The 17,333-nt window shown below is 48.6% G+C and overlaps 1 protein-coding gene and 1 long non-coding RNA gene across 3 annotated transcripts in view; one reads left to right on the top strand and one right to left on the bottom strand.

Moving 5' to 3' along the window:
• LOC309384912 overlaps window positions 1-17,333 on the top strand; it is a 683,650-nt gene that overhangs the window by 435,809 nt on the left and 230,508 nt on the right. The gene's annotated exons all lie outside the window — the stretch shown is intronic.
• FMNL2 (formin like 2) overlaps window positions 1-17,333 on the bottom strand; it is a 221,918-nt gene that overhangs the window by 59,505 nt on the left and 145,080 nt on the right. For both annotated transcript variants that reach the window (XM_081968482.1, XM_081968483.1), the window contains exons 3-4: window positions 12,480-12,560; window positions 528-604 (exon numbers count right to left, since the gene is read on the bottom strand). In XM_081968482.1, coding sequence (XP_081824608.1) covers window positions 528-604; window positions 12,480-12,560 — 158 coding nt within the window. The remainder of the gene's footprint in view (window positions 1-527; window positions 605-12,479; window positions 12,561-17,333) is intronic.

Raw genomic sequence — 17,333 nt, 5'->3', positions numbered from 1 at the left:
GCAATTGCTTACAGATTTCCCTGGCTTCTTATCTCCAAAATACTATCTAAATCTTCACTCATTGCCAATTATCTCTTGGAAATTGTTGGCCTAGCATTGGTATTTCATGGTCAATTTAACTTCACTGAAAAGGTGGAAGGGGAGGAAGGAGACAGAACCACAACTTTTAAACAAAAGCAGTTTCTGAGATCTACTTAGGAGACGATAAAGTACAATTTGTTTTGAAGCAACCCTGCATTTTTCCTTAATTTTCCTTCCCCCCCAAGAAGCCTAATGCTTCTGTTAAAACTAAGTACATCCCTAAGCCACAGTGCCTTTGGGATGAACCAATTCTATTCAACAGATGTCACTTTTCAAGTAAAGGAACGCTAGAGCTTCTTTGAAGTCAATCTTGAGATTTTCATACAACCCCATGATTGACTTCAAAAAAACTGAATAATAACAGCAACAATAGTTTAAATTTGTGTTGGTTATGCCCCAAATCATTTCCGCAAATACCATTGCTTTTTTTTAAAAAAAAAACTTACCCAATGTGATTAGTCCTTAAAGAAATTTCTAGTTCCCGTAAAACTTGTGTAGATTCTTGAACTCTTCTCCTAAATTTCTAGAATTAACAAGATAGGGGGAAAAATCGTATATGATGTCTAAATTAATGAGGATGACAATTCTATAGCCTAACACTTATAGATTTTTTCTTCTTTCTATTATGAAATAAGCCAAGTGCCTTTCAAGATATCAAGAACAGGATGTACAATACGTTTAAAAAAATGATAAACAGGACAACTCTTCTGAGTCTATGTTTTTTAAGCATAAACACATCCACTACCACATACAAATAATTTTATCTAATCAAATCTTCCAATATTCTACACAAAAGGTCTTTCATAGGTAACCATTTCCTCCATGATTTGTACACATACAATATGGTAATATTTCCTAGGATGATCTTCAGAGGGGGATGAGAGGAACATAACAATCTGGACAGGATAATGACAGCAAACTAAATCTGGACGAAAACTCTTAGAATAGTTTATCAGTCTGCACCAGAATAGGCAACTTGCAGCTTCATATTTCATTTTGTTTGTAACACCCAAAGCAGCTTCCACTGAATTTTAGTGACCCAGTTTCTTAAAACTGGCAGCAGGATTTCCTTGCTTGTTGTGAAGCGGAAAACACATGGAAAATATACAATGTAATTTCCAAATAAAATGTTTTTTTTTAAAAATAGAATCCAGACTCTCAAAAACTCGAGGGAAAAAAATGTAAATCCTCTGCAGACTTCTTCACTCTCCGCTTCTTAAAATGTTTTTGAATGTGGCTTATGGGTCACCCCAAATTTTGCCCAACTTTTGTTTCTATGGTTACATTGGAGCTGTGCACTTGTTGACAAATAATTATTATCCATAGAGCACCATCCCTGACAAGCCTTGAAATGACCATTGTCTTACCTGAAGGGTCGTTTTCAGGGTGCTGTGAAGGAGAGTCCAAGCAAGGGTTAAATACAGCCAATCTGCCCAGAACTGAATTGAAACTTTAAGCCACGTCTCTGGTGCTGATTATCTTCAGATTTTTTCAATGAAGGCGTGGAACTGTTGCGCGCTGAGAAGTTCAACAATAAGTCAATGAACCATATCCAACTTAAGAACCAATCCAACTGGAACTGCAGAACTCTGCATGGAAAACAGCGGAACTAGACCCCAGGGTGGGGTTGGACTCTCCTTCGCAGAGCCCTGAAAACGACCCTTCAGGTAAGACAATGGTCATTTTCCAGGGCGCTGCTCTGGAGAGTCCAAGCAAGGGACATACTCAAGCTAAATGTCACTAGGGTGGGGAGCAGTCGTGTTCAAAGTCTCTCCGCTGGTATGAATGTCCTGAAGAACTCGCCTCCCAAAAGCCCCTTCTGCCAAAGCAAACTTGTCCAACTTGTAATTCAGAACAAACGGAGATAATGAAGTCCAAGTAGCCACCCTGCAAATCTCCTCGATCAGCGCCTGCATCACCCAGGCCGCCGTGGTGGCGGCACTCCTAGTAGAATGTGCCGTGATGTGGCTCGGCACAGGTTTGGACTGCAGAATGTGAGCGAGGGTAATGCAGGCTCTCAATCACCGTCCGATAGTAGAGGAGAAAAACCTTGCGGCCCTGGGAGGCCGGTTGGAAAGAAACGAAGTGCGATTCGGAACCACGAAACACAGCCGTGCGCTTGACATATTTGCAGAGTGTCCCACGGACATCGATCATGTGCCAACGCTTCTCCCTCGGATGCCTGGGATGCGGACAAAAATCCGGGAGAATGACCTCCTGGGCCCTGTGAAACCAGGAGTTGATCTTAGGGATGAACGTTGGGTCCAGCCTGAGGACCACCCTGTCCTGTTATATCAAACACAATTCCTCCCGAACCGATAGGGCTGCCAGCTCTGAGATACGCCACGCAGAAGTGATGGCAATCAAAAAGGCGGTCTTAAAGGTCAAATGTTTAAGGCTGGCCAACCGAAGTGGTTCAAACGGAGGACCAAGGCATGGAGGACAACGTTGAGGTCCCATGAGGGGTATCTGCGGACCACCAGGGGCCTCAGATTGGTTGCGCCCCTCAGAAAGCTACGGATAGTAGGATGACGCCCAAGAGAGGAGTGTTCATCAGGAGCAACTATCGTGGAAATTGCGGCCCCCTGATGTCGTAAAGTGTTGGGCACCAGGTCTTTGTCAAGTCCATCTTGCAAGAAGTCCAAGATGATGGGAATCGTGGCTGAAGTTGCTGATATGTCATGAGAGGTGCACCAAGCGTCAAACAACCTCCAAGTGGCGTCATACATCCGGGTCATGGAGGGCCACCTGGATGCCTGGATGGTGTGGATGATTTTGGTAGAGAGACTGCCCCTGCTCAGGAGATCCCTCTCAAGTGCCAGACGGTCAGCTGTAGCCACTGGGGCTCTGGATATTGAAGGGGCCCCTGGCTGAGAGAAATCTCATGCGGAGAAATCCGCCAAGGAGGGTCGACGAAGAGACTCACCAGATCGGCAAACCAGGTTCTCCTGGGCCAGAACAGTGCCACAAGCAAGACCTCCACCTCCTCCGACAGGATCTTCCAGATCACTCTGTGAAGGAGAGGCAATGGCGAAAACGCATACAACAGTCCCTGCAGCCATGGGCAGTGCAAGGCGTTGACTCCCTCGGCTTGTGGATCATGAAACCTTGTGAAGAACCTGGGAAGGTGCGTGTTGGCCAGGGTGGCAAACAGGTCCACCAGCAGACAGCTGAACCTCTGGGACAGACGTTGAAATAGTTGCGGATGTAGTCGCCACTCCGAGTGGTCGACAGTGGCCTTGCTCAAGGCTGGGTACTGGTAGTGGCAGCTGGCATAAACGAATCTCAGGAACCTGCGGTGAGCTTTGCGAATGGGGACGTGGAGGTAGGCCTCTTTGAGATCTATGGAGGTTAAGATGTCTCCTGACCTGATGCAGCCCAGGATGGACTGCAGGGACTGCATCTTGAATCTCCGGGAATTTATGTGATAATTTAATCTTTTTAGATCTAGGATTCCCCTCCACCCCTCGGAGCTTTTGAGGACCAGGAACAGAATGGAGTAAAACCCTGTTCCTTCCTGACCTGGTGGAACCGGTTCTATGGCTCTGATGTCCCTGAGATGCCGGATCTCCTGTTCCATGAGAGTCCTTTTGACGGGACACGAGGGAGTGGGACAGCGGATGAAGTGTTGGGGGGGAGGAGAAATTCTAAGGTCAGACCCAAGTGGATTGTCTGTAGGACCCACTGGTCCGATGTGATCTGCTCCCATTGGGCATGGAACAACTGAAGACGCCCTCCTATGGGAGCTGTCTGGTGGTGGTCACTTATATCTTTCGAAAGGTCAGGAACTAGACCCCCTCGAAAGGGACGCATGGAGAAATTCTGCTGGCGACCTCTGTCACGAAATGGTTGACGGTCCTGGAACCTGTCAGCCTGCTGCGAGTATAGCCGATGGAAAGAAGTGGAACTGGTGGAAGGCTCCGCGTTCCGAAAGGGCTGCCTCCTGTAGGAGTTGGAGTCCTTCCAGTCAGATCACTTAGTGACCAATGGCATTACCTTCTTTTTGTCCTTATTTTCTACAAGGACCGGGTCCAGGACCTCCTCAAAAAGCTTGTACCCTTTAAAGGGGCAGAAACAAGGTTCCACTTGGAACGCATATCAACGTTCCAGTGCCTGAGCCACAAGAGATGACGGGTAATGACATTGGACGCCAAGGCCCTGGATGCAAACTTGGAGTTGCTCAGGGTGGCGTCAGCAGTATACTCAGTAGCCGCCATAATCTTATTGACATCCTGCTTTAGTTTGGCATCTCGGGTCGGAAGTTTGGTGAGCAACTGTCTCAACCAGAGAAGGGCGGCCCTAGAAAGGAAGGAAGCAGAGGCGGATGTTTTAATCGCCCAAGCAGCTGCCTGATGCATTTTATGGCAGGCATTCTCTGTCTTCTTGTCCTCTGCCTTGAGTCCCTCCAGTAAATCAGGGGGAGCACAGAGGATGAGGTAACAGCTGCCATAGGAGGATCAATGGGAAATAATTTAAGCAAGTCTTCCAGACTGGCATCTACTGTGTACAACCTCTTACCGTTGCTACTGGGAGTAGCAAGGGTGGCCGGTTGCGCCCTTTGCTTTTGTACCACATTCAGAAAAAGCTTGGGAACTGGCAATATCTCTTGGGCCGACACAGGCTCCTCAAAGAGGTCCCCAGATAGATCACCTGGATCGTTAGTCACCTGGGGGGGGTTTAACCCCAAGCGGGTTGAGACCTTTGCCTTATTCAAGATGGTTTTGAAGTTGGCAAGCTTAAATAAACCCGAAAAGACAGGCTTTTCGGAGGCAACACCTTCGTCCCCTGAAAACTCAGGCTCCGGCCTAGGTAGGATGTCTTCCTCCTCCCAGTCAGAATCCTCGCTGGCCAGAGAGGAATGTGGAGACTGAGAAGGCTGGGTCAAGGACGGCTCTCTAGGGGTATCTTGGGGCTGGAGATGTTGGGTCTTGCACAGGTGCTTGCCCCGCTGCAGCATGCCCGCCTCTATGCCCTGGGATATAGTCCTGTTAAAGACCTCTTGCATCTCTGCTGAAAGGTTAGGGCCTTGGTCCTCGATGGGTTGAACCCCTGGAATGGGTCGGGCGGCCGGTAGCTGGGGCGCCAAGAGCCCACGGGAACTGGCCCTTCCTCCAGGTCTTAAGGACAGGCAAAGAGATTGGCCTGGTCAGCCAATGATGGACCTGGAGAAGGTGCCATGGCAAGGGAAGCAGTGGGAGAGAACTCCTGGCCCTCCTCATCACTATCGGAGACGGACTGCCCCATATCTGGTTGAACCCGCATAGAGGGCTCCAGTGAAAACACCGACTGGGAGGTTTGGGCCTGCTGCTGAGCCTTGGAAAAGTGCTTCTCTAAGGCCTTCTGGCGACGGATGGCATCCCTATCCGGGCCTGATCCCTGTTTGGGTCCCGGCCTAGAATAGAGTTTGCTGCCCCTGATGGCCTCCCGGGCAGCCTTGCCAGCTTGCCTGGAGAATGCTCTGGAAGAGGGCCCAAGCTGCTCTGAATTCTCAGGGATCTGATCTGTCATGGCTGAAAAGTTGGGGTCTAACTGAAACAGGTAGGGACTACCTCCACTCAATACCTTCACAGTTGCAGACCGTGGATCCAAGCGCTCAGAAGAGAGACACAGAAGGCCACTGAGATCAGATCCAGCCAAGCACGAATCCGGTGCGAGCATTAGCAGCTCCCAGCACCTTGCAGGTCAGGTAAGGAAGGCGACCTAGGTAAGCCACGATCTGTTGCCGCACCAATCTGATGGTTTTACAAGGGTAGGAGCCAAATCACCAGCGAAAACTGGAAGAAGAGCCTCTACGCGGCAACCTGCAATGAGTCAGGTGACCAGGCAGCTGCGGCAATTGCTCAGAAGCGAAACTAGCTAAACAAAATGTTGGGCAGAACTTCCGGTCTCCCAAAATGGCCACCGCACCAGTCATACAGCCCAAAATGGCCACCGGAACTAGATAGGAGTCCTGAAGAACCATGCCGAACGCCGGCTTCTGCAAAGCGTGGATGGCGGCAATTGAACCTTCAGCGAGGGTCCCTACCGCAGCAGAGGTTCTGTGACAGCGCTGGCATCAGCACTCCGACCCACGCGCCTCCCACGACAGCTGCCCGAGCTGTAGCCCTACGGCGCCCGAGCGAGCCCAGGACACCAGGAGGACCAAGAGGTGAGCAAATAGCCAATTAAAAGGAATGACCATTGTCTTACCTGAAGGGTCCTTTTCAGGGCGCTGCAACGGAGAGTCCAAAGAAGGGTTAAACACAGCCAATCTGCCCAGAACTGAATTGAAACTTTAAGCCACGCCTCTGGTGCAGACTCTCCTCAGATTTATTCAATGAAGACGTGGAACAGTTGCGCGCTGAAACTTCAACTGGAAGTCTAATATGGAACAAGTCAAAAATAGTCCAACAACAATAACAGAAACAACAAACAACACTGTGACTTCACAAACACCAGCGGAGAATAGACCCCAGGGCGGGGTGGACTCTCCGTTGCAGCGCCCTGAAAAGGACCCTTCAGGTAAGACAATGGTCATTTTCCAGGGCGCTGCTCTGGAGAGTCCAAAGAAGGGACATGCCCAAGCTAACTGTCACTAGGGCGGGAAGGCTCAGCCATCAGGGTCGCTCCGCTGGTATGGATGCCCTGAAGAACACGCCTCCCAAAGGCCCCTTCCACCGATGCAAAACTGTCCAGTTTGTAATTTCGGACAAATGGAGACAGAGAAGTCCAGGTGGCCGCCTTGCAGATCTCTTCAATGGGTGCCTGTGTAGACCAAGCAGCTGTGGTGGCGGCGCTTCTAGTCGAATGTGCTGTGATATTGCGAGGCACAGGAACGGACTGTAAAACGTGGGCAAGCGCAATACAGGCTCGCAGCCATCCGCCGATGGTAGATGAAGAGACCTTCTTGCCTTGAGAAGCTGGTTGAAAGGAGACGAATAGAGATTCAGATTTCCGAAAACTGGCCGTGCGCTTGATGTATCTGCGAATAGTCCTGCGCACATCCAGCATGTGCCAGCGCTTTTCCCTCGGGTGCCGAGGATGCGGACAAAAATCCGGAAGGACCACCTCCTGCGCCCGATGAAACCCGGAATTGACCTTCGGACTGAAGGAAGGGTCCAGCCTCAGGATTACTCTGTCGTTACGAATGAGACACAAGTCCTCTCTGACTGACAGGCAGCCAGTTCCGATATGCGACGAGCAGACGTGATAGCGACCAGAAAAACGGTCTTGAATGTGAGGTGTCTGAGACTGGCCGTCTTAATTGGCTCAAACGGGGCCTCGATGAGGGACCGCACACTACATTGAGATCCCAAGATGGGTATCTGTGGACCACTGGGGGTCTCAGGTTGGTCGCTCCCCTGAGGAAACTGCGGATGGTCGGATTCCGGCCAAGAGATGCGTAGCCCTCAACTGAGAGGATGGTTGACAGGGCTGCCGCCTGGCGCCTCAGGGTGTTAGGAGCCAGGCCCTTGTCCAAACCTTCCTGCAGGAAGTCCAGGATGACAGGAACCGAAGCAAGGGGCGCAGACGTACCATGAGCCGTGCACCAGCTGGCGAAGGATTTCCAAGTGGCGTCATAGATGCGCGTCGTGGACTGCCGTCGTGACGCTTGGATGGTGCCAATCACCTTGTCTGACAACTTGCCTCTGCTTAGGATATCCCTCTCAAGTGCCAGACGGCCAGCTGCAGCCACTGGGGTTCTGGATGTTGAAGGGCCCCCTGGCTGAGAGAGATGTCCTGTGGAGGAATCCGCCACGATGGTGTGATCAAAAGACTCACCAAGTCTGCAAACCAGGTTCTCCTGGGCCAGTACGGTGCTACCCGCAGCACCTCCGCCTCCTCTGCTAGGATCTTCCTGATGACTCTGGAAAGAAGAGGTAGCGGGGGAAAAGCGTAAAGCAGACCTTTCGGCCACGGGCCGTGCAGCGCGTTGACTCCTTCCGCCCTCGGGTCGTGGAACCTTGTGAAGAACCGCGGAAGATGCGCGTTGGCCGTGGTGGCGAACAGGTCCACCAGCGGGAGGCCGAACCTCTGGGACAGTTGCTGGAACAGCAGCGGATGTAGACGCCACTCCGAGTGGTCGACTGTGGATCTGCTCAGCCAGTCCGCCTGGGTGTTGCTCGTGCCCGAGATGTGCTCCGCCTGAAGAGAAAGGAGATACCTCTCCGCCCATCGACCCAAGAGCTCCGCCTCCTTCATCAGGGATCTGGAGCGCGTTCCCCCCTGTCGATTGATGTGCGCCTTGGTGGCGACATTGTCTGTCATGATGCGCACGTGGTGGCCCTGAACGGTGCTCTGGAAGCGCTTCAGCGCAAGCCTGACTGCCCTCAGCTCCAGCCAGTTGATGCTGTGAGCGGCTTCGGAAGGGGACCACCTGCCCTGTGCGAGCTGGTTGTGGCAGTGGGCCCCCCAACCAAACAGGCTGGCATCCGTTGTGATGGTGAGCCTGACTGGCTCCTTGAATGGCGACCCCTTTAACAGGGCCGGAGACAACCACCACTTAGAGAGCGACGTACCTCTGCTGGAACTGGAATCAGTCTTGTTGAGCTGCTTTCGTTTGTTCTTTGATATGGAAGCAGGAACCACTGAAGGGGACAGGAGTGAAGTCTCGCCCAAGGCACGATTGACAGGCACGAGATCATCTTGCCGAGGAGCTGTGAGAGCTGAACCACCTTGACTAGACGTGACTGCTGCACCTGAACGACCATCTCCCGAAGGCTGGCCACCCTTTCCGGGGACAGGGATACCGTGCCCGAGGTGGTGTCGATGACGGCCCCTAGATGCTTCAGTCTGGTCGTGGGAACGAGATGACTTTTTTCCAGGTTGATGGTGAACCCGTGGTCCCGGAGGTAATGGAGGCCCGCGTAAGAGAACCTCAGGAACTTGCGGTGGGCTTTGCGGATAGGGATGTGGAGGTAGGCCTCTTTGAGGTCTATGGACGTTAGTATATCGCCTGGCCTGATGCCCCCAAGATGGACTGGAGGGACTGCATCTTGAACCTGCGATATGTCACGTGGTGATTGAACCTCTTTAGATCTAATATCCCCCTCCACCCTCCTGAGTTTTTGGGGACCAGAAACAGGATGGAGTAAAACCCTCTTCCTTCCTGGCCTGCTGGGACAGGTTCTATGGCCCTGATCTCCTTGAGGTGCCTTATCTCCTGTTCCATGAGGGATCTTTTGACTAACCCTGAGGGAACTGGACACCGGATGAAGTGGCGGGGAGGGGGGGACCAGAATTCTAAAGTGAGACCCATGCGGACCGTTTGAAGAACCCACTGGTCCGACGTGGTCTGCTCCCATTTGGCGTGGAACAACTGCAACCGCCCTCCTATGGGAGCTGACCTGTGATGGTCATTTATACCTCCTAAAGGGTCGGGAGCCGGAGCCCCCCCGAAATGGCCGCTTGGAGAAGGGCTGCTGGCGACCTCTGTCTCGAAAGGACTGACGGTCCTGAGACCGCTCACCCTGCTGGGGATACGCCCGATGATAGGGGGCGGAGCTGGTGGAGGGCTCATTGTTCCGAAAGGCCTGCCTCCTGTAAGAGCCAGGACCTTTACGATCAGGCTTTTTGGTGACTGATGGCATCACTTTCTTTTTGTCCTTGTTTTCCACAAGGACTGGATCAAGGACCTCACCAAACAGCTTGTCCCCTTTAAAGGGGGCAGTAACAAGCTTCCATTTGGAGCACATATCCACATTCCAGTGCCTAGCCACAGGAGGCGTCTGGAAGTAACATTAGACGCTAGGGCACGCGAGGCAACTTAGCAGCATTCAGAGTGGCATCAGCAGTGTACTCTGTGGCTGCCATGATTTTATTGATATCCTGCCTGACTTTAACGTCCTTGGCAGGTATCTTCCTCAACAACTGCCTCAGCCACAGGAGAGCCGCCCTGGAGAAAAAGGAGGACTTAATGGCCCATGCAGCTGCCTGATGGGTCTTGTGACAAGCAGTTTCGGTTCTCTTGTCCTCAGCCTTGAGCCCCTCCAACAGGTCAGGAGGGAGCACAGAAGAGGAGGTAAGAGCCGCTACAGGGGGATCGATAGGAGGGAGCTTGAGCAGCTCCTCCAGGCTGGCATCCACCGTATATAGCTTCTTGTCATGGCTGCTGGGGGTAGCCATGGTAGCTGGCTGTGCCCACTGTCTTTGAACTAAATTGAGGAACATCTTGGGTACAGGAACTATTTCCTGGACCGAAATGGGTTCCTCAAAGAGATCCCCAAATAGATCATCAGGGTCTACAACCACCTGAGCTGGGGGGGGTGGACCCCATGTGAGTTGAGATCTTAGCCTTATCTAAAATGGTTTTGAAATTATCCAAATTAAATAAGCCTGAAAAGGCCGGCTTTTTGGCGGGGCTTGCCTCATCCCCAGAGAATTCAGCTTCCTACCTAGGAAGAAAATCCTCTTCTTCCTCCCAGTCTGACTCATCGGAGGCCACTGAAGAATGCAGGGACGGGGGTGGAAGGCTAGGAGCCATCTCTCTGGAATCCTCCTGGGGTTGCAAATGCTGGGTCTTGCGAGTGCGCTTGCCACCTTTTCGCATGCCTGCCTCAATGCCCTGGGAAATGGCCCTGTTAATTATTTCCTGCATTTCAGTGGATATGTTAGGCCCTTGGGCCTCAATGGGGCGAACCCTTTGAGTGGGCCCGGGGATCAGCTGTTGAGGGGCTAAGGGCCCCATTGGAGCTGGTCCCTCCTCCATATCAGAGGGACAGGCAAAGAGATCAGCCTGATCAGCCATGGAATGGCCTGGAGAAGTTGCCATGGCCAAGGAATCCCCTTCTTCTTCACTATCAGAAATGGGGCCTCCCTGGGCTGGAGGAATTTCCCTGGAGGGCTCCCCAGGAGACACCGAAAGGGAAGATTGGGCCTGCTGTTGGGCTTTGGAAAACTGTTTTTCTAAGGCCTTCTGTCGCCTTAATGCATCTTTGTCTAGGCCTGAGCCCTGCTTGGGGCCATGCCTGGAGTAAGGCTTACTCCCTCTAATGGCCTCCCTGGCAGCTTTCCCGGCCTGTCTTACAGGGGCTCTGGAAGAGACACCCTCAGAAGTCTCAGGGACCTGATCTGCCATGGTAACAATCACTGGTTGGGGCAGTAGGGGGATGGGAAACCACCACTCACCACCTCCAGAAAGCCCACCGCAGCACGATGCTCCTGAGGAGACAGAGAAACTGCAAGGCCTGAAGTAGCTTGGAATTCGCTCCCAGCGCCTGCAGGAGAGTAAAGGAGGCGACCCAGCAGGCCACGATCCCACGCCGCTATCCCTTGCTTGGATTGGGGCCCAGGTCGCCGGTCACACCGGGCAAGTCTGACTCCACACGGCTCCTGCAAAGAGCCAGGCACCAGGCAGCTGCGGCAAAAAACTTTTAAAAGTAAAGCCGGAAGATTGCGCAATCCAAAATGGCGGCCGGAACTCACCGGAGCTTTGCGCACCAATTTTAAAGAGGGAAGAAGCCAAAATGGCTGCCCTGGAAGCCCACGCAGCAATTTGACTTGCTAGAAGCACAAATTGCAACGGAGGGCTTCCAGTGGGAATCGGCCCCCAGTAGGGGTGCCCCAACAGCGCTGGCGTCGGCACTCCGACCCACGCGCTTCCCCCAACAGCTGCCTGCGGCTTCTAGGAGCCAGAGCAAAGCCCCGGACTCCAGGAGAGCCGAAAGGGTGAGAAAAACCCAATTAAAAAGGGAAAAAAACAAACTTAAATTTAAAACTCACCAGCCTGCTCTAAAAATCCTTAAATATACTGTTTTAAAAAATTATTCTTCCTCTGGAGAGTCCAAGGAATCAATCTTAGAACTGGAGAAATCTTAAAGCGCGTCTACTGGGCTAGCTGAATTGAAAAAATCTGAGGAGAGTCGGCACCAGAGGCGTGGCTTAAAGTTTCAATTCAGTTCTGGGCAGATTGGCTGTGTTTAACCCTTCTTTGGACTCTCCAGAGCAGCGCCCTGGAAAAAGGAATTTTCTCTCACCAAGCCTGCTCGTAATGGACACAATTAAGGAAATTTTCTCCTACTTTTAACTCTAGGAGAGCCCAAGCAATCTGTAGAACTGAAGAGAAACTCGAAAGTGCGTCCACTGGGCTGGCTGAATTGAAAAAAACTAAAGATCGTCAGCACCAGAGGCGTGGCTTAAAGTTTCAATTCAGTTCTGGGCTGATTGGCTGTATTTAACCCTTGCTTTGACTCTCCAGAGGAGGGCCCTGGAAAAAAGAAGGTCCTCATACTAATCTCCAAAGACGAATGGGGATACTCTCAGCAAAGGGTCTGGAAAACAACCATAGCTTTCAAAATGTGCAAGAGCTTTCTTTTCCTCCTCATTTCTGGCAAATAGAGAAAGCTTTTCTGCTTGATGTGGCAAAAATGACTGTCCTTAAGCAAGAGAACAAGAGAGAAAAAATCCCATCTCTTTCTTACCTTCCTGGTTACAGCTGGATCAAGATAGCCTTTTAATTTCTGTATATATGTATGAGGTGGATTCTTGACTTGGAATCTTTCCTGTAAGTAAAAAGAGTAATCATTAGCTGTTGTTTGCCAAATATAGTAACTAATCTTTTATACATACATACATATGGCTGTGTATGTGTATGTTCCAGCATAACTCTGGAACGCCTGGAGCAACTTCAACCAAACGTGATACACAGATGACTTATCCTCTGGAAACAAATACTGTGTGGGTAAGACATCCCTAACACCCCTTGGGGTGACTGTTAAGATGCAGCCTTTAAATGTTGTGCCTTTAAATGGATTCTATTGTACTGCCATAAAATGGCTTCTGCGGTATAGTGGAGTGGCGTTGCCCTGGTAAAGGCTTCACGGTACTCCACAAGGGGGCTCCCTCTGGTAAGGGGGAAAATCCAACATTAGAAATTACATTTGGTCCAGACATTTCCCCCCTATAAATAAATATCCAGGCAATGCTGGGTTATTGGCTAGTATCTATATAAAGAAGCATGCCTCACTGCTTTTGTTATTTCTTTATGTAATTAATATTTTCTTTATTTGTGTATTAGAAGCAAAGGCCAAATACTTTACTTACATAAATTATATATTTTGTTAAAAGAGAAAGGTGATGAATGTTATTGAGGCTATCAGACTGAACTTATGAGCACAGATCATGATACTACAGTTTTGAGTGTTATTATCCTAGAAATTGTCTTGTTATCGTGGAAACTATTTTACATCAACTCCTCGGTGGACATGCTGACCAAGAGCTTGGGGGTGGGAGAGGTATTCCTTGATTTACAACCACAATGGAGCCCCAAAATTTCCATAGCTAAGCAGTACAGTTATTAAGTGTGTTTTGGCCCATTTTACAACTTTTCTGCCACAGCTGTTAAGCAAATCACTGCAGTTTTTAAGTGGATCATGTGGTCATTAAGTGAATCAGGCTTCCCCCACTGACTTTGCTTGTCAGAAGCCAGCTGGGAAGGTAACAAATGGCGATCACATGACCCCAGGATAATGCGACTGTCATAAATATATGTCAGTTGCCAATCACCCAAATTCTGATCACATGACCGTGGGGATGCTGCAATGGAAACTGGTCCTGTCTTTTTTTTCCCAGTGCCGTTGTAACATTGAATGGTCATTAAACTCATGGCTGCAAGTCAAGGACTACATGTAGCCTAACACATGTGCTGTAAACCATGTTCATGAAGACTGCATTCCACCAAACTTGACTTTTCATTCATTTATACAATTAATTGTTTATACCTTTATACAATTATATATATTTTTTTATTTCGAAGAGAATTTGCCCAACAAGTGCTCAAAATTAAGAAGAAGGTAGAGGGGCTCCTTCTGAGATTCAGGAAATGGAGCAAAATGAGAACCTTTTAGGTGTTGCGCCCATCCCTCTGGAGCACTTCCCTCTTGGAAATTTCCCTCCCACCCTGGCCAACTCACCCCAGCCACCACATCCTGGCCGACTCACTTTGGTTGACTCACTGAGGTCAACTCGCTATGGGACAATTGGTCACAGCCAACTCACTGCAGGACAACTAGCCACGAGACAATTCAATGTGGCATTATTCAAGAGAGGGACAAGTGGAATTGCAGGTCACCCCAGCCTTGAGGACTTCAAACTTGGGAAGGTTCAAACCTAAAGTAAGACAAGACCCGCTGCAATTCACTTGTCCTTCTCTTGAGTTACCCTGCTTTGAATTGTCCCATGGTGACATGGCCATCGTAAGTTGCCCTGTGGTGAATTGGCTGGTGCAAGTTGTCCTAGACTCCTTCTAATAAGGCTGTTAAAACAGAACTGTTCAGGAGAACCTTTGAGCATAACAATGCTGTCTGCAGACAACATCAAATGTTAAATTATTTCTTCCTTTGCATTTGTATTGTTTTTTTCATGTCTCCTGTCATTTTAGATTGTAAACTGAAGAGAGTCCTCAGAAGTGTGGCAATGTAGAAAAGTAGTAAACCAACTAACTATGGTCTACTGATTGTAATGTTAAAACTGAGGGACTTCTAATATTTTCCCTAGGCTCATTTTTTAAAAAGCTGGTTAATTTTCAAAACATGAGAAATCCATTTTCATTTCTTAGAAATCTGAGCTCCTTGCTCCTTTAAAATCTGTTAATTTTTAATAAATGTACATTGCGATAACAAGGCAATCCCCATTCTCTGTCAATGTATGCCTCTTTCCAATATTGCTTTGTAGTTAAATACCTGGCAATTACAGCATAGAAAGTTGGGGTGTTTCAATAAACTACATGAAAAGAGAAGATCATAAAAAGAAAGTGCCATTAAAGTGAAATAAAGAAGTTGGAAAAATCTCCAATGATAGAACTATTCAAAGTTCAAATGGTTAATCATTTATGTATACGGTTTCTTTATGAAAACAAACCTTGCACCTACTCTATCTCAAATGATACAAATATTGGAATGCACACAGCACTATAACTTTTTCTTTTCTTTTCTGTCTTTAAAATCTATTCCGGGAAAACAGAAGAAGGTGCTTAATAGTTTTCTTCCTGAAAATAACCCAGTACCCTGGGTTCTCAGAAGAAGAAAATTATCCTTCAAGTGTGGGTCCTAACGTGAATGTGGGGATATTGGAATGGGAAAAGAGGAAACCTTCGCCGCTCCAAATTGTTCCCTTCTGAAATACAGCTTGACTGCTTGCAGTGTCATTTCTGTTTTGCTATCACTGAACGGATGTATATATCTGAGATGACAATTCAGAGCAAGGAGCTATCATTCACAAGCAGCTTATTTCTGCAGGAGAAGCAAGATTTACCTCATCTGTAAAAGGAGGAAGAGGAGCCCCAATTCTTCCACAAAACTATCATTTAAAGGCATCTTAGGAACTGGGGATGGCTGTTCAACTTGTTAAATCTCTTCCAAGCTGTGGAATTGCAATCAGCTGTGTTTGCTGAAGTCCCAAATCATTGACAGTGGGTCAAAAAAATAAGAAAATGCCTTCTTTGACTCTGCTGGCATCTCTCTCTCTCTCTTTCTTTCTCTCCCTCCCTCCCTCTCTCTCTCTCTCAAACAGAGAAAGAGGGGAAAAATCATTAAAAAGTAATAAAAATTGAATTGAGTTATTTAGATTTATTATTTAATAAATAAATGTTTTTATAATTGTAAATATTTTTAATGCCTATCCAAGGCAGCTCTAGAGGCCTTAAAAATGTGAAGAATGCTCTTGGGTGGCCTTGCAATCGCCAAAAAGAAAGGAAAAACACAGCCCGTTCTCACACAATTTTGGGGGGTTCCAGAGACCATGTGAGAGCAACACCCACCTGCCCAATTTTCAGAAGTTAAAGAGGCCTGGCCGTGTCACCTGTTCTGTGACACACACATCATAGATTCTGCCTCACAAATCCTGCCCATTCTATTCCGTGACACGATTCAAATTGTTGAATCAGTAGCTGCTGCTCACAAAACAGGGCTGTAAGTCCTATTGCCATCATGGCAAACCTGTGGCAAGCATGCCACAGGTGGCACACGGAGCCATTTGTTAGGACGCGCAAGGTGTTGCCCTGTCAGCTCCAGCGCGCATGCGTGCGTTGGCCAGCTGACTTCAGCCTTCTTTTGAGGCCATTTCTCTCCTTACGGAGCCTTCAGGACACTTTCCTGAAGGCTCCGGAGATGAAAAATGGCCCTAAGAGCAAACCAGAAGTCCGTTCCCGAACTTCTGGTTTACCCGTAGGGCCAGGTTTTTGCACTCCGCAGGCTTTAGGAAAGCTCCTGAAGCCTCCGGAGGGCCTCTGAGGGGCGGGGAAGACTGTTTCCCCCCCCCCACCCCAGGCTCCTAGAAAGCCTCTGGAGCCTGGGGAAGGCAGAAAAAGCACACCAAATGCGGTGTGGCAGTGGCGCATACATGTGCGCTGGGGTCGCATGCATAGCATTATGGGTGTGGCACACCCACGCACGACCCCCCTGCTCTCCTCCCGCTTTTGGCACACGAGCCAAAAAAGGTTAGCCATCACTGTCCTATTGGTCTGTAAGAGCAATACTTTAAAATCATCCTTAATGCCATAAAAGTTAAATGTTCCCCTCACACATATGTGCTAGTCATTAGCAATTCTAGGGCGGGGGGCTCATCTCTGTTTCAAATCCGAAGAGCTAGTGCTGTCCGAAGACATCTCCATGGTCATGTGGCTGGCATGACTAAACGCTGAAGGTGCGCAGAACGCTGCTATACAGACCCACAAATTATTGTGGGACTTCATTGGCTTAACCTATCTTAAACACCTACAAATCGATGTTTGAGGAACTGAGGTATAATTTTTGGAAATATAAAGCTCACTAAATTCCAGAACTTGCTTCTAAATAAATCAACATAGGATTGAACAATGAATTCTACATTCAATTACTTAGCTCCTACTCAACAAACATATTCGTGATTATGCTCATGAAAGCTTTAGAAAGGCTATAAACTTGAACAAGTTCCTACAGTGCAATTTGCTTTCTTACCCCCAATGGATAAGGATTTCTAAAAGCATGTTTTCCTTGTTTTACCTTAATGCCGTATTTATAAATTATAACCTGATTCCCAGCATTATATGCAGGTTTATACATTAGATTTTCTTCTGTACAATATTTTCAATGCCTGATTAACTTCCGTAGATTTGCATTATATCACAGTACTACACTATATTTAACAGATCCTGTTTTCTATGTCAATGAAGAAGCTGGCATATTAATATGCTTATTTCTATTTATCTTAAAATTAACACTACACCTTCTGAATATGGATAACCATATGAAAAAGGAAACAGAATGCTCAATTATTTCCTTTTAAAAAATGAATCACAA

The sequence above is a fragment of the Natrix helvetica genome (genome assembly GCF_964273705.1).
Source record: "Natrix helvetica genome assembly, chromosome: 1".
Classification (NCBI taxonomy): Eukaryota; Metazoa; Chordata; class Lepidosauria; order Squamata; family Natricidae; genus Natrix; species Natrix helvetica.
Note: the sequence above shows the minus strand (reverse complement) of the source record. Positions and strands in the feature narration are given on the sequence as shown.